This window comes from Pan paniscus, chromosome 1 (assembly GCF_029289425.2).
Source record: "Pan paniscus chromosome 1, NHGRI_mPanPan1-v2.0_pri, whole genome shotgun sequence".
Taxonomy (NCBI): domain Eukaryota; kingdom Metazoa; phylum Chordata; class Mammalia; order Primates; family Hominidae; genus Pan; species Pan paniscus.
In genome coordinates this window covers 126,923,698-126,940,111 of record NC_073249.2, presented here as the reverse complement: position 1 = coordinate 126,940,111, position 16,414 = coordinate 126,923,698, and the positions used below count along the sequence as shown (strand labels likewise).

Here is a 16,414-nt window from a genome sequence, read left to right as displayed (position 1 = left end):
AAGCCATTAAATTTAATAAATAACTATATTAGTAGTAATAAATTACAAACATGAAGTCTATCCAGAGAGAAAAGTTTGCCTGTATGAGTGGTTTGATTTAACCACAAGTCATTGAATCAACAGACTTCACTATGTAAACCCTGTTTAAAAAACAGGGAATGGAAGTCGCAAAATGGCATTAAAGCTTATTTTTGTTATCTATGGGAAAATCTCACAAACCTTTTTACTCATTCTCTGTATATTTCTAGCATATTAACTAGCTGGTATTTTAGATTAGATTATACTGAAAGCAATAAATCAGAAAAATGGAGAGCTTCCAGGGACAGACATAGCCATATAAGAAAACAAAAACAGCTGACCATGAGGAATTTTTAAAAATTTCTATGAATATGTCTGAGAATATTTGAAAGCCCAGTCTTCAGTTATGTAGGAAAATCTCTTTCAACAAACGAAATTTTACTATCTAAGCACATCCCACATTAAAAAAAAAAAAATGAGTAGATTGTTGGAGGAGGAAACAGAAAAAAATATGAGAAATCTTTTTTATAGCTAAGAGTGATTCAACTTAAATTCCAATGATCAGTAACTTGAAATGTCTCAGGTAAACAGGTGGGCATCACAGCTCTCAAGCACTGATAAAAATTCTGTAAGATGGCCTTCAAAATTGCAAACATTAAATTTTATGTCATTAAGCACTTACTTTTCCTTATCAGTTGAGCAAGGCATACTAATAGTTGCTCCTGACTGAACATCTCCTAGTGATGCATTTGGTTTTGTAAACTGCAAATTAAACTGAACCTGTGAGAAGGAAAAACATCTCATGTAACTGAGTTATATAGAAGTAGACAGTTTTGGGCAGAGGGGGGATTTTAAACAGAGCCTTGCTCTGTTGCTTAAAGCTGGAGTGAAGTGGCACAATCACGGTTCACTGCAGTCCCAATCTCCTGGGCTCAAGCGATCCTCCCACCTCATCCTTCCAACTAGCTGAGACTACAGGTACACGCCACGAAGTCTGGCTAATTTTTTATTTCTTGTAGAGACGGGGTTTCACTGTGTTGCCCAGGCTGGTCTCAAACTCCTCGGCTCAAGTGATCCTCCCGTCTCAGCCTCCCAAAATCATGGGATTACAGGGATGAGCCACCATTACCGGGGTGAATTAGACAGTTCTATATTGAGATGGGTGGTTAAATTTGTTTTCTGATAAATCTACACCATAAAAATACAGGCTTTGGCTAAGTGTGGTGGCTCACGCCTGTAATTCCAGCAGTGTGGTAGTGCACACCTGTAGTCCCAGATATATGAGAGGCTGAGGTAGGAGGATCACTTAAGCCCTGGAGTTTGGGGTTACAGTGAGTTATGATCACATCACTGCACTCTAGACTGGGCAACAGAGCAAGACCCTGTCTAAAAAAAAAAGCCTGCCATGCTTTAAAGAAATATAAAATCCAGACAATCAACAATGTAACACTCACAATGCTCCACTTATCAAAAATTACAAAGACAACAATAAGATGTCATACTCAGAAGAAAAATTAGCCAACAGAAACAGATTCAGAAATGGTAGAAATTATAGACCAGGGACACAAATGTAATTGTGTAAGAACTTAATGGAAATAAAAAGTATGAGAAAATTGAAGATATAAAAAAGAGTGAAAAGAAAATTCCAGACATAAAATAGTCAATATATAAAATGAAAATTTCTCACTGAATAAATTAACAGCAAATTATACACTGCAGTAAGAAAAGACTAATAAACTTTAAGACACAGCATCAGAATCTACATAAAATGAAATAAATAATAATGAAATAAACTAAGTCTCCCTGGGAAAGTATCAAGTAATCAACCACGTATAATTGGAGTACCAAGGAGGAACACCAAAAAAGAGAACAAAACAGAAAAAGAAATGTGAATAATGACTAGAATTTCCTAAACTGATAAAAACTACAAACCCACCTATTTAAAAACTTCATGAAAACCCCAATTAAACAATAATACACAAACTCCACACCAAGGCATAATTAACTTGTTGAAAATGAATGATAAAGAGAAAATTTAAAAGCACCCAGAGAAAAAGGTCACTTTATATAAAGGAAACATTATATATAAACATGACTACTGACATCTTGCCAGAAAGTATTCAATCCAGGCAACAACGGAATAACATCTTCAAAATACAGATAGGAAAAAAACTTGCCAACCTAAAGTTCTATATTCAGAGAAAATGAAGTCAAAATAACAACATTATAAGACAAAAGAAGAATTAATTCCTCACAGACCTGCATTGTAAGAAGCCTTAAAAACCTGTACTATAAGAGATCTTAGTTATTGAGGAGAAAGGAAAATAATGCCAGATGAAAATTTAGATCTACATAAAGGAAAAAAGTGTGTAAATAGTAATGTATGGGTTAACCAAGGAGATTTTTCTTCATTGCTTAATGTCTTTTAAATATACTTGATTGTTTAAAGAAAAAAAAAAAAGTAGAGCTTATAACAAAGATACAAGTAAAATTTTGACAACAGTAGCAAAAAGAAGGGAAGAAATGGAAGTATATTATTTTAACAGTCTTATTTTACATGGGAAGTAGTATAATAATATTTGAAAGTAGATGATGAAATTGTATATTATAAACTAGAGTAAACACAAAGAAAATAAAAGAAAGCCAAGAGTAAATATAAAATGAAAAATGAAATAAAATGCACAAAACTAACTGGAAAGAAGGCAGGAAAAACAGAAAAGGGAGGCAAGAAACAGGACATATAGAAAACAAATCATAATATGGTAAAACTTATTATATGCATTACATTTTAAATTGTTTAAGCCAGAATGTCAGAATGGATTAAAATGAGTCAATTATAAATATCTAAAAGAAATCACATTTAAAGACACAGGCTGGAAAATAAAAAAATAGAAAATGATACTTCATGTAAATACTAGGCATTAAGAGAGCCAGAATATAATATTAATATCAAGGTAGATTTATTTTTCTGCTGAGATATGAAAAAAGAAACTCCTAAGCGTCAAAGAGAGGGAGGAAAATCCGTTTCTTTTCATTTTTCCCTGTGTTCTTTCCTGCTCCAACTCCCAGGCTACTATATGGAAGCAGAAGTGCCAGAGGTAATGGTGACAGCAACAGTGGCGAGGCGATAACTAAAACTTTGAAGGAGGGGAATCATATTTTCCTACCAAAGGCACTGTGGCCTCATTAACAGGGGAAACATCTTCCCTACTTTTCTACTCTCTTTGTCCTCTTGCTGCTTGATAACAGATGGAGATACAATTGCAGGAACTGCATAGCAGGGAAAGGAAACCTAGGCCTGTATTTTCTAGCCAGAAGACCAGGAAGGGGGACCCTAAGGGCACAGAAAATTCTGAGGAAATCATGGAGAGAAAACTCAAGGGAGAAATCCTATCAAGTGGTATATAAACTCTTAGGCTCACTTATGAGCTGTACGAATCTGACCCTAATCAGCATACCAAAGGCTTTGAGAACCGAACTATGGGGTAAACTACTGCCAAGGTCACAGAATAGCACACTTGAGACAGATCCAAACAGCATGACATGACAAAGTCTTTAAAATTTGAACTGACAGCCAGGCATGGTGGCTCACTTATGTGATCCCAGCATTTTGGGAGGCTGAGGTGGGTCAATCACATGAGGCCAGAAGTTTGAGACCAGCCTGACCAACATGGTGAAACCCCATCTCTACTAAAAATACAAAAATTAGCTGGGCGTGGTGGTGCACATCTGTAATCCCAGCTATTCGGAAGGCTGAGGCACAAGAATTGCTTGAACCCAGAATTGCAGTGAGCCGAGATTGCACCACTATCCTCCAGCCTGGGCAACAGAGTGAAACTCTTTTGAAAAAAATTGAACTGACTTAAGAATCACAACCTAAAAAGAAGGCTAATCAGAACTTGAACCTAACAAGACTGATTGTTTGCTTAAAAAAAAAAAATCACATTCTCCTCAGGATTTAAACAAAATCTGGGATCTCATAATATTCTAATGTCCAGGATACAATCCAAAATCACTCAATAGAGTAGTAGGGAAATGTAAGCAACTCATAAGGGAAAAGTTAAACCAGAAGAAGTCAACCCCAAGATGACACAAATACTGGAATTATCAGAAAAACCACTTCAAATCACCCATTATAACCGTGCTCTAATAACACTGTTCAAATGAATGTAAAAAAGTCTCATTAAAAAAAAAAAAAAAGGAAAGAAAATGAAATGGAAATTTTAGAACAGAAAAAAACCGCTGAATGGGCTTGATAGTAGAATGGACAGAGAAAAGAGTAAACTTGAAGGCGGATCAATAGAAATAATCAAATCTGAAAAACAGAAAAAATAAGAATGGAAGAACAGAACAGAAAGTTGTGGACCTTTAGGAAAATAAAGATTTATATTCATGTCTTTTGAGTCCTAAAAGAAAGAAGAGTGTTCTGCAGAAAAAAATATTTGACTACATGGGAGGCTGAGGTGGGAGGAATGCTTGATCCTGGGAGGTCAAGGCTGCCACAAGTTCTGTTCACACCACTGCACTCCAGCCTGAGCTACAAAGCGAGACCCTGTCTCAAAAAAAAAAAAAAAAAAAAATTGAAGAAATAATGGCTGAATACTTCAAAAATTTGGGAAAAGGTTCACCAAGCTTAGTAAACCCCCAAAAGGATAAAGTCAAATAAGTTCAAAATTCATGCCCAGACACATCATTGTTAAACTGTGAAAAACTAAAAATATATATATATATATTAAAAGCAGGCAGAGAAAATGATGCACTAGTTATAGGAGAACGATTCAAATTTACTGCTAATTTCTCATTGGAAATCATGGAATCCTAAAAGAGGCAGAACAACAGTTTTAAAATGCTTAAGGAAAAGGATTATGAATACAGAATTATGTATCAAGAGAAAACATCATTCGGGAAAGGTAAAAGAAAGGCATTCCCAGGGGAAGAAAAAGAATTGACAGAAGACTTCCTCTAAAAGAAATGCTAATGAATGTTCTATCATTCAGGGAAATTATACTGTAGAAGAACTTAGAATACCAGGAATGAAGGAAAAGAACAAGAAGAACAAAACAAATGGTAAACACTGGGTAATATAACGAACTAGTCTTCTCCACTCCAGAGTTTTTTTGTGTTTTTTTGTTTGTTTGTTTTTGAGGTGGAGTCTCGCTCTGTCACCCAGGCTAGAGTGCAGAGGCGCAATCTCGGCTCGCTGCAACCTCCGCCTCCCGGGTTCAAGTGATTCTTCTGCCTTAGCCTCCCGAGTAGCTGAGACTACAGTCGCCCACCACCATGCCCAGCTAATTTTTTGTATTTTTAGTAGAGACAGGGTTTCACTGCGTTAGCCAGGATGGTCTCGATCTCCTGACCTTGTGATCCACGCGCCTCGGCCTCCCAAAGTGCTTGGATTACAGGCGTAAGGGACCACACCCAGCCCACTCCAGAGTTTTAAATATGTATAATGGAGGATAGCAAAAATTATAGATTGTCTGATAATGTCTCCAATGTATGCAGATACAATACATACGAAATATGAAAACATAAGGGGGGAAAAGGCAAAGGGACTGTACGGTGGCAAGGTATGTATATTCTACTTTAAGTGGTAAGATATTAATTCTACACACTACGAAAAGTATGTATATTATAATGCCTGGAGCAACCACTAAAATAAAAATAATACAAAGAGATATATTTAAAGAACATTATCCCAACAAAAACAGAATACCTATTGTTTTCTTTCTTTTTTTTTTTTTTTGTGAGACCTCTCACTCTATTGCCCAGGACAGAGCAGAGTGGTGCAAACACAGCTCACTGCCACCTCCACATCCTGGGCTCAGGTGATCCTCCCACCTCAGCCTCCCCAATAGCTGGGACCACAGGTGTGTGTGACCACACCTGGCCAAAATATTTTCTAATTTCCCTCAAATCTTCCATATATCTTTCTGTTATAGATTTCTAGTTTAATTCCAGACTGGTTTAGGACTTAGGACGTAGTCTATCTTGGTTAGTGTTCCATGTGTACTTGAAAAGAATAGGGCTGGGCGTGGTGGCTCATGCCTGTAATCCCCACACTTTGGGAGGCCAAGGCAGGCAGATCACTTGAGCCCAGGAGTTTGAGATTGGCCTGGGAAACATGGCAAAACCCTGTCTCTACAAAAAAATACGAAAATTAGGCAGGTGTGGTGGTGTGCACCTGTAGTCCCAGCTACTCAGGAGGCTAAGGTGGGAGAATCACATAAACCCAGGAGGTGAGGCTGCAAGGAGCTGCGATCATGCCACTGCACTCCAGTCTGGGGGACACAGTGTGACCCTGTCTCAAAAAAAAGAAAAGAAAAAGAAAAAAAAATATTTTGAACTTAATGAAAATGAAAATACAAATACCAAAATTTGTGAAATGCAGTTAAAGCAAGACTGAACAACATGTATAGCATTAAGTGTTTAGATTAACATAGAACTCTTAAATCAGAACATAATCTTCTACCTTAAGAAAGTAAGAAAAGGAGCCAAACAAACTTAAGGCAGTTAGAAGGGAAAAAATATTAAAATGGAGAAATCAGTAAATTGAAAAACCAATGAAACCATAAGCCGGTTCCTTGAAAAGATCCATGAAATTGGTAACTCTTACCAAACTGATTTTTCAAAGAGACAACGCAAAAATCACCATTATAAGTAATGAAAGAGAGGATGTTACAGCAGAGTCTATAGACATTAAAAAGATAATAATGGAATACTAAAAACAACTCTTCGCACATAGCTTAAAATTTAGATTAAATGATTTAATCCTGTGAAAGTCACAAACTATCGAAACTGGCCTAAGAATAAATAACCCAAACATTCTATAGGTATTGAAAAAAATTAATTCACAGCTGAAAAAAGCCTCCGGCAAAAAAATTTCCAGACCCAGATGATTTCACTGGAAAATTCTACCAAACATTTAAAGAAAATATAAAGCAACTCTATACAATATATGCCAGAAAATAAAAGAGAAAAGACAGTTTCCTGTTCATTTTATGAGGCCAGTATTGTCCTGATTTAAATTTGTTAAAGACAGTACATGAAAAGTAAACTACAGGCCAATATTCTTTATGAACATGGACACAAAATCAATCTATCAGAAAATTAACTCCAAGCTGGGTGTTGGGGCTCACACGCCTGTAATCCCAGCACTTTGGGAGGCTGAGGTGGGCGGATCACCCACCTCTGACCTTGAGCTCAGAAGTTCAAGACTAGCCTAGCCAACAGGGCGAAACCGTGTCTCTATTAAAAATACAAAAATTAGCTGGTGCAGTGACAGGCACCTGTAGTCCCAGCTACTCGGGAGGCTGCGGCAGAAGAATCACTGGAACCCAGGAGGCAGAGGTTGCAGGGAGCTGAGATCACACTACTGCACTCCAGCCAGGGCAACAGAGACTGACTCTGTCTCCAAAAAAAAAAAGAAAAAGAAAGAAAAAGAAAATTAACTCCAGCGATATATAAAAAGAATACACCATGACCAAGTGAAGTTTATCCCAAGAATGAAAGGCTAATATAATCTTAAACAATCAATACAATCTGTTAACTGATAAAAGATAAGCCACATGACCATATCAATTGAAAAAGCATTTGACAAAATTTAACAACCATTCATGATAAAAGCTCTTAGCAAACTAGGAATAGAATAAAACTCCCTTATTCTGAAAAATGGCCACCTAGCAAAAACCTACAGCTAATATGCTTATGATGAAAGACTGAATGCTCTGCCCTGAAGCTCAGGAACAAGGCCAGAATGTCTGCTCTCACATTTATTTAAACTGCACTATAGGCTGGGTGCACTGGCCTACACCTGTAATCCCAGCACTTTTTTGGAGGCTGTGGCAGGTGGATCACTTGAGCTCAGGAGCTCAAGACCAGCCTGGGCAACATGGCAAAACCCTGTCTCTACCAAAATTACAAAAAATTAGCTGGGGGTATGGTGGCATGCACCTGTGGTCCCAGTTACTAGGGAGGCTGAGGTAGGATGATCACCTGAGCCTGGGAGACAGAAGTTGCAGTGAGCCAAGAATGTGCCACTGCACTCCAGGCTAGGTGACACTAAGACTCTGTCTCAAAAAATAAATAAATAAAAATAAATTGTACTATCGGTTCTAGCCATTACAATAAGGCAAGAAAAATAAATAAAAAGCAACCACATTGGAAAGGAAGAAGTAAAACTGTCATTATTTTCAGATGACATAACTGTCTATGTGGAAAATCCAACAGAATTTACCGAAAACCACTAATGAGTATAATAAATGAGTTTAGCAAGGTTTCAAGATACAAGATCAACATACAAAAATGACATACATTTCTACACATCAATGAATATTCTGAAAAATAAAATAATTATACCCACAATAGCATCTAAAAGAATAAAACACTTAAGAATAAATTCAACAGAAGAAATTCAAGACTTATATATTGAAAACTGCAAAACATTACTGAGAGAAAGTAAAGCTCTAAATAAATGGAAAGACTCTTAATATTCATGGATTGGAAGACACAATACTGTCAAAACAGCATTTCTTTGAAAACTGACCTATAAATTCCTTGTATACCTATCAAAATCCAAACAAACCATTTTGTAGAAATTGAGAAGGTGACCAAACATTTTCATGAAAATGTAAAAGATCTAAAACAATTTTGAAAAGGAAGAATAGAGTCTGTAGATTTATACTACTGACTTTCAAAACTTTTAATATAAAGTCATAGTGATTAAGATGCTGTGACATTGGCACAGGATAGGCATAAAAATCAATGAAACAGAATTGAGAATCCTGAAATAAATCCTTACATGGTCAACTGATTTTCAACAAAGGTGCTTAGACAATTCAACAGAGAAAAAGACTTTTCATAAATGGTACTAAGAACTGGATATTCAGAGCAGGGGGGAAAAATGAACTTAGATCCTTACTTCAAGCCATGCACACAAATTATTTCAAAATGGATCACAGATCTAAATGTAACAACTAAAACTATAAAACTTGTAGAAGAAAACAAAGGAGAAAATGTTTTCAACCTGTGCTTGGACAGAGTTCTTATATACAACTCCAAAAGCAAGATCCACAAAAGAAAAAAGTTTGATAAATTGCACTCCATCAAATATTAAAAACTTTTGTATTTCAAAAGACACATTGAGAAAATGAAAAGGGAAGCCACTGGGAGAAAATATTTGCTAATCATATACTTGATAAAGGACTTGTATCCAGAATATACAAAGAACTTATAATTCAATAAAAAGACAACCTTGTTTAGCAATGGTCAAAAGATTCAAATAGAAATATCACCAAAGTGGTATTTTAATATTGATGTTAAATAAGCACATGAATAGAGATACTCAACCTCATTAGGTTTTAGGGAAATGCAAACTAAAATCACAATGAGGGGCCACGTGTGGTGGCTGATGCCTGTAATCCCAGCACTTTGGGAGGCCGAGGTAGGGGATCACTTGAAGTCAGGAGTTCAAAACCAGCCTGGCCAACATGGTGAACCCTGTCTCTACTAAAAAATACAAAAATTAGCTGGACGTGGTGGCGTGCACCTGTAACCCCAGCTACTCGGGAGGCTGAGGCATGAGAATCACTTGAACCCTGAAGGTTGTAGTGAGCTGAGATTGCACCACTGCACTCCAGCCTGGGCAACAGAGCAAGACACTGTCTCAATAAATAAATAAAATCACAATGAGGTACTTCTATGCATGTATTAGAATGGCTATACAACTGACTATACCAACTGTTGGAAGGATGCAGAACAACTTGAACTCTCAGACTGCTGGTGGTAAATTGTAAAAACACTTTGGAAAAGTTTGGTAATTTCTTAAAAATCAAACATATGCCACCAGCCATTCCATTCCTGGGTACTCACCCACAATAAATACAAAGACTTGTACACATATGTTCACAGCAGCTTAATCTGTAACATCCAAAAACTTAAAACAACTCAAATGTCCATCAACTGATGAATGAACAAATTGTGGCATATCAATACAATGAAATACTACTGAGCAATTAAAAGAAAAGAACTACTGATACACATTACAGCCTGGATGAACCTCAAACATGGTATACTGAGTGAAAAGGAAAGACATGGGCCAGGCATGGTGGCTCACACCTGTAATTCCAGCACTTTGGGAGGCTGAGGCAGGCAGATACCTTGAGCCCAGGAATTCGAAATCAGCCTGAGCAACATGGTGAAACTCCATCTCTACAAAAAATGCAAAAAAAGGTACCTGGGCATGGTGGCACACACCTGTAGTCCCAGCTACTCAGGAGGCTAAGATAGGAGGATCACCTGAGCCCAGGGAGGTCGAGGCTGCAATGAGCCATGATCGTGCCATTGCACTCTATCCTGGATGAAAGAATGAGATTTTATCTCAAAAAAAAAGAAGAAAGACACACAAAAAAACTACATGTTGTATGATTCTACTCATATGAAACTTGGAAAAGCAAATTTAATAGTGACAGCTGATCAGTAGTTGCCTAGGGCTAGAAGGAGGAGTAAGGATAAACTGCAAACAGGCACTAGGGTACTCTTAGGGTAATGTAAATGTTCTAATATTGAACTGTGGTATAGCTTCACAACTCTATAAGCTGACTAAAATTATTGAACTAATCTTAAAGTGGAAGGATTTTATGGTATGTAAATTCTACCTTAATAACCTTTAAATTTTTAAAAAGGAAGTATAATGAAGAATAAAAACAAACCAAAAATTACAAAATAACACATTAAAAACAACGGCAAACTAGTGTCCAGAATATGTAAAGAACACTTATAAAACCATTTTATAAATGTTAAACCTCCCAAACAAAAAAAAACGAATAAAAGAAAGAGCCAGGCACAATGGTGCATGCCTGTAGTCTCAGCTACTCAGGAGGCTGAGCCAGGAGGATCAGGTGAGCCCAGAAATTCGAAGCCAGCCTGGGCAACACAGGGAGATTTCCATCTCTAAAACAAACAAATGAAAAACAAAAAATGAATAAACAGGAGTTTTACAGAACAGGAAACATAACCTACAAATATATAAAAAGATGTTTCTCACTTTAATCAAGAAAATGTTAATTAACATTACAATAAGATACTATTTTAGTCACCAGATATGCAAAAATGCCTTTGACACAGTTACTTCTAACAATGTAACCTATAAATCTATTAGTACCAGGCCACCGAGATGTATGCACAAAAATATTTGCTGGAGCACTGTATGAGCATCTGGATTGAAAAAAACCTACTCATCCATAAATAGAGTATTAGTTAATTATAGTACATCCGTATACTGGAATACTATGAAGTCATTAAAAAGAAACAAAAACTTACATTCTGATACACTGCAGTTACCTATTCCATAATACCATTAAATGAAAAAAGCAAGGCGCAGAACAATTGGCAAGTACTATTTATGTTTATATATAAAAACACTCATATATTTGAACACATATACATATACATGCACATACATATGGTCTTATACATGCTCTGAATATTTCTGGAATATATCATAAGAAATTCCTAACAGTATTTTTCTCTAAGAGGACTGGGGACCACAGTAGCGACTTTTAGATAGTACATCCTCTTGTACCTTTCGAAGCTTCCCATACTTACACATTATTTTTAAAAAGTTAATACCAAATAAATGAAAAATTAATTTAAACCATCTAGGTGAATTAGATGGTCAACCCAACTGAATAATGCTATCTGTACACAAAATCTGTCTCTGAATACACACTGTGGGCCAAACACTATCAAGATAAAGAAATTGAGGCAACAGGGCCTTGGGGCGCCTCCAGTCACACACAAATGTTAGAGATCTGTACTGGATGACACTGACAGAAAACAAGCATTTCAGCACCTACAATTACAGAGTGTCAGGAGGATAAGAGATTCCTTCCGAGAAAATAAAAATGTAAACGTTCCTGTAGAAACTCAAACCCTAGAGAATAAAGCCAAAAGAGACCTTACAGTAATTCAGAGTAATTTGTCAACAGGTCCACATTGGCCAACTGACAAGTTCATTACTGAGAATCAAGGGATGCCTAGGACCCAGGGAGCCCAGGACTAGCCACAAGCCACCACCAGTGGATGCCGGGAACAACCTTCAACATCCACTCTGTGCTTGGGATAGGGGCTCCCCAAACCAGCTTAAAATAGTCTCTTACTCTGCCTGCTCTGTGGATGCTGATAAACTGAGTCACATTTCCATTCTGTTGCAGACTCAATGAAAAAGGACAGCTGTTTCTCCTCAGTTCAAGGGTTAGAATGAAAAGCTGGAGCTCACTCAAAATAATGCTGTGTATTACTGTGTCTCCTCTCCACTCCACTACTATTTTGTAGTTCATGACCATTGTGTACGGCATTTCCAGACTTTGTTTTTTGGTCCTTAACAGTAAACAGAATTGTCTCCCTAAGCCTTTCAACCAGATTAAAAGAAAAAAGATAAATCAATCATCTGGCCCATTCCTCACTGCAGAAAATCCCTCACATACTTCATAATCTCCTTGATGAAAGTTTGACCTTGAAGATCAAGAATGTAACCCAAGCCAGGCACAGAGGCTCATGCCTGTAATCCCACCACTTGGGAGGCCGAGGCAGGTGGATCACTTGAGGTCAGGAGTTAGAGATCAGCCTGACCAACATGGTGAAACCCTGTCTCTACTAAAAATACAAAAATTAGCCAGGTGTGGTGCTGCACACCTGTAATCTCAGCTACTCGGGAGGCTGAGGCATGAGAATCGCTTGAACCTGGGAGGTGGAGGTTGCGGTGAGCTAAGATCATGCCACTGCACTCTAGCCTTGGTGACAGAGTGAGACTCTGTCACAAAAATAAATGAATAAATGAATGAATGAATAAACAGTTTAGTTTGAAAGACATTACAATTTACTATCTACTGGTGTTTCACCACAAAATGTAAGCACCATAGTGTCAGGGCATTTGTCTTGTTCACTGCTGTCATCTCCTGCAACTAAAACTATGCCTGGCCACAGCAGATAACAGACATTCATTAAATACTTGTTCAATGAATGAATCTTTGGCTATCATTGTATCCAAAAATAAAAGAGAAAAAACACGTAGTTTTGTGTATCTTGCTTTAAAATTATCAAGTATTTGTTCTATTTGTCAGAACAGCACAATCTTGTTAAATATTCTCACATATTCTTTCAGCATTATTTTGTTTCTTGCCAAATTTCTCATGTTATTTTACATTCCCACAGTTAAACATCCTTGAATGTATTCAATCTTGACAGTAACATTTTAAGACATCAGGAAGATCACAGGTTCAATGTCAAAAATAAAAGCGTCATTTTTAAAAACTGTAATTCAAAAGTACATGTTTTAATCAACATAGCTGCTAGCACAAAACTACCTAGATCAATGATCACCAAAGCAGGTGGTATTTGGTGCTTTAAAGTGGGTCTTTGAGTCGGGGAGGACAAAGTAGGCAGTAATTAGGACCATTCACTGAGGTCTGAGAAGAAAATCTTACAACTTTCATTTACATCCATTTTTAGTCTGATTCTTTAATTTCTATTTTTGAATATATTTTATTATTAATAATATAACATTTACAGAGCACTTATCATGAACCAGGTACTATTCTAAGCAAATGCATTAATTCACTTAACTCAATAATCCAGTAAGGTAGAGAAAATTATCACTCCATTTTATAAGTGGGAAAACTGAAGTGTAAGAGTTGAATGTTGTTTGTTTTTCAGTGGCTTGATCAACTTCAGGTTGATAGAGGCAGGTTTTAAATCCTAACATCAGATTCCGCCTTCTTAACCAATAATTATACGGCATATAGTATTTCAGTAGTATATGCATAAATTCACAAATAAATACACATTAATGTATTTGAGATGAGAGCGCAAATTGTTCTGTTTTAGGGGTTTTTTTTTTCCCTGTTAGGGATACATAATTAAAAGAATATGGAGATCACCGATACAGGAAACACTGAAAGTCTTGCTCCTGTATTTAAGAACATAATTATTATAATGATTCCTCTGATTCCACAAGACCTATAAGAATGATAGTATTATTTTATAAGTCATCTTCAGTCCTACCAAGTAGGCAACTGTCTCTAGTAGTACTTGTCCTCATTTTGGACATTATATATATATTCCTGGAAAGTTGTTTAAATAAAAAACAACTGTGAATTCACTTATAATTCTAAAGAAAAAAATGATCCCAAGATGCAACCACACTTGAGTATACTGAAACTGATAATAAAACAATAGACATTCCTTCGAATGCACATATCTAATTCTCCTTAATAAGCAATGCAAGAAGAGCCAGTTATATGCATCTAAGTACTCTTTACATAACAGTATTCCAGGCATAAAAACTCAGGCTTAATTTTCATTTAACTGAGAATTCTCCACAGCTACTGGCAATAAGGCGGCTATGGCTAAAAAGAGCACATGCCTAAGCAACACAGCCAACTTATTTTTAGAGTAGCCCAGACCTAATTTGATAGAGTTTGTAATACCAGTTTCAAAGTCCTCAATTTTATCTTTTATAGAATATTTTTTCATAAATGTTTATTTGTCTCATTATTTAAGAAAAAATAAACCTGGATCTGAAGTTAGCAATGAAAATAAAAGCAGTGACTGGTCTGGGTGGATTAAACTATTGTGAAAACAAAATTATAATACATAAAAAATACATAAATCTAAGATAATATTAAAAATGAGGAAAAAGAAGTAGGTACAAGAAAGCCTTAACAAATATATCAAGGGTTGGGGGGATTGCTAGTCATATCTTATCTGAGATAATGCTGTCAGAACTAAATTTTAGAATTTGATTTAAGCCTGCCCTACCAGACCTTTAAATTCTAGCAATGGACTCCAAATCATAGCTCAGACTCCAACAGTATGAAGTCAGAAATCCTAGCCAGGCTTGAGAGCTGTAGGAGACACAAGTAGAAGAGTGAATAAAAACGGAAAGGCTGGCCGGGCGTGGTGGCTCAGGCCTGCAATCCCAGCACCTTGGGAGGCCAAGGCAGGCGGATCACTTGAGGCCAGGAGTTCGAGACCAGCCTGGCCAACATGGCGAAACCTCACCTCTACTAAAATTGCAAAAAAATTAGCCGGGTGTAGTGGCACATGCCTGTAATCCCAGCTACTCAGGAGGCTGAGGCACGAGAATCACTGAACCCAGGAGGCAGAGGCTGCAGTGAGCTGAGATTACACCACTGCACTCCAGCCTGGACAACCGAGCAAGACTGTCTCAAAAAAAAAAAAAAGGAGAGGTTGAGTAGAAATAAGTGAGGTTTAAACAGACTGATGTCAAGATTTTAGAAATTACAGTGACTCAAGAAATATATAGTGCATATATTTCCTGTACACATAGATACTAGATATTCAGTAATGTATTTATCTAATACACTACCTACTACTTAACAACTGACCAAAGAATAAATGAACTTTTAAAAGATGTGAAATGTTTGTATGCTAATAGGTTGCTATATTTTTTCCCAGAACAAGTATTAGTTACTTTGGCTACCTTTGTTCCTGAACCAGGGTGGCTGGTATTTTTGGCAGATATCGAATGAGGGAAGGTATTCTGGAATGCAAATGCAGAGGAGACAGGATAACCAATCCCACAGGTTGGGTAAGTCAGTCTACCATCAACCTAAAAATAAAAACATAAAGATGATTAAAGATGATAAATTAATTCTAAATAGTATTTGTTGATCAGGTGGCATTAGCATCTGTTATAATAACTAATAATTAAGAGAGCACTATCTCAGAGGCCAGTCTTGTTTATCATGCCACACAACTCTGCTTTATTATCTACCATGGGGCTAGGATAACTTTGAACTAGAGGGCTTTTCAAGGTAGGTGTGCAAGCTTGGATAAAACAAACTACTGGGCCTGCCTTTGTACTAAGTTAAAGCCAAGCTTCTGAACCAACTTGTTTCACTCTAAGTCTCCTAAAAAAGGGGGGAATGGGGGAGTCTGGAGATCAATAGGCCAATCAGAGATAAAATAAAACTAATTTTCTGTCAGACTGCATAAAAACAAGATCAGTGTTCTTAAATGGACTAATTGAGACAGTAATTGGTTTTGCCACTAATTTTCAATATACTGGCACCACACATTAACCAACGTTATGAAAAAGTTTATTTTTATACTGAGGCCAGTTGTAACAGAAATCTTGAGAAGCATTTGTGCACACTAATGGATGCACACAAAAAAACACCTTTCACACAGCTATCATCAGTCATTCAAATTTTAAGCCAGACAAAAAAATTTTTTTAAGTTTGTAATTCAGCCCCAGGCACTTCTTTCTGCACCTTTCTCCAATTTAACAGCAATCTTTCCCCTTCTTTAGACATCCCGTACTCTGACTTACCAGAGTAGATTAGGTTAAAAATTCAATTAGGAATCTGAATTTTAA

At 36.7% G+C, this 16,414-nt stretch overlaps 1 protein-coding gene across 3 annotated transcripts in view; it reads right to left on the bottom strand.

Annotated features, from left to right (window-relative positions):
- Window positions 1-16,414, bottom strand: part of SASS6 (SAS-6 centriolar assembly protein) — a 49,119-nt gene that overhangs the window by 3,895 nt on the left and 28,810 nt on the right. For all 3 annotated transcript variants that reach the window (XM_003808468.5, XM_063599785.1, XM_063599782.1), the window contains 2 exons: window positions 15,518-15,646; window positions 701-798 (listed from right to left, as the gene is read on the bottom strand). In XM_003808468.5, the coding sequence (XP_003808516.1) occupies window positions 701-798; window positions 15,518-15,646 (227 nt within the window). The remainder of the gene's footprint in view (window positions 1-700; window positions 799-15,517; window positions 15,647-16,414) is intronic.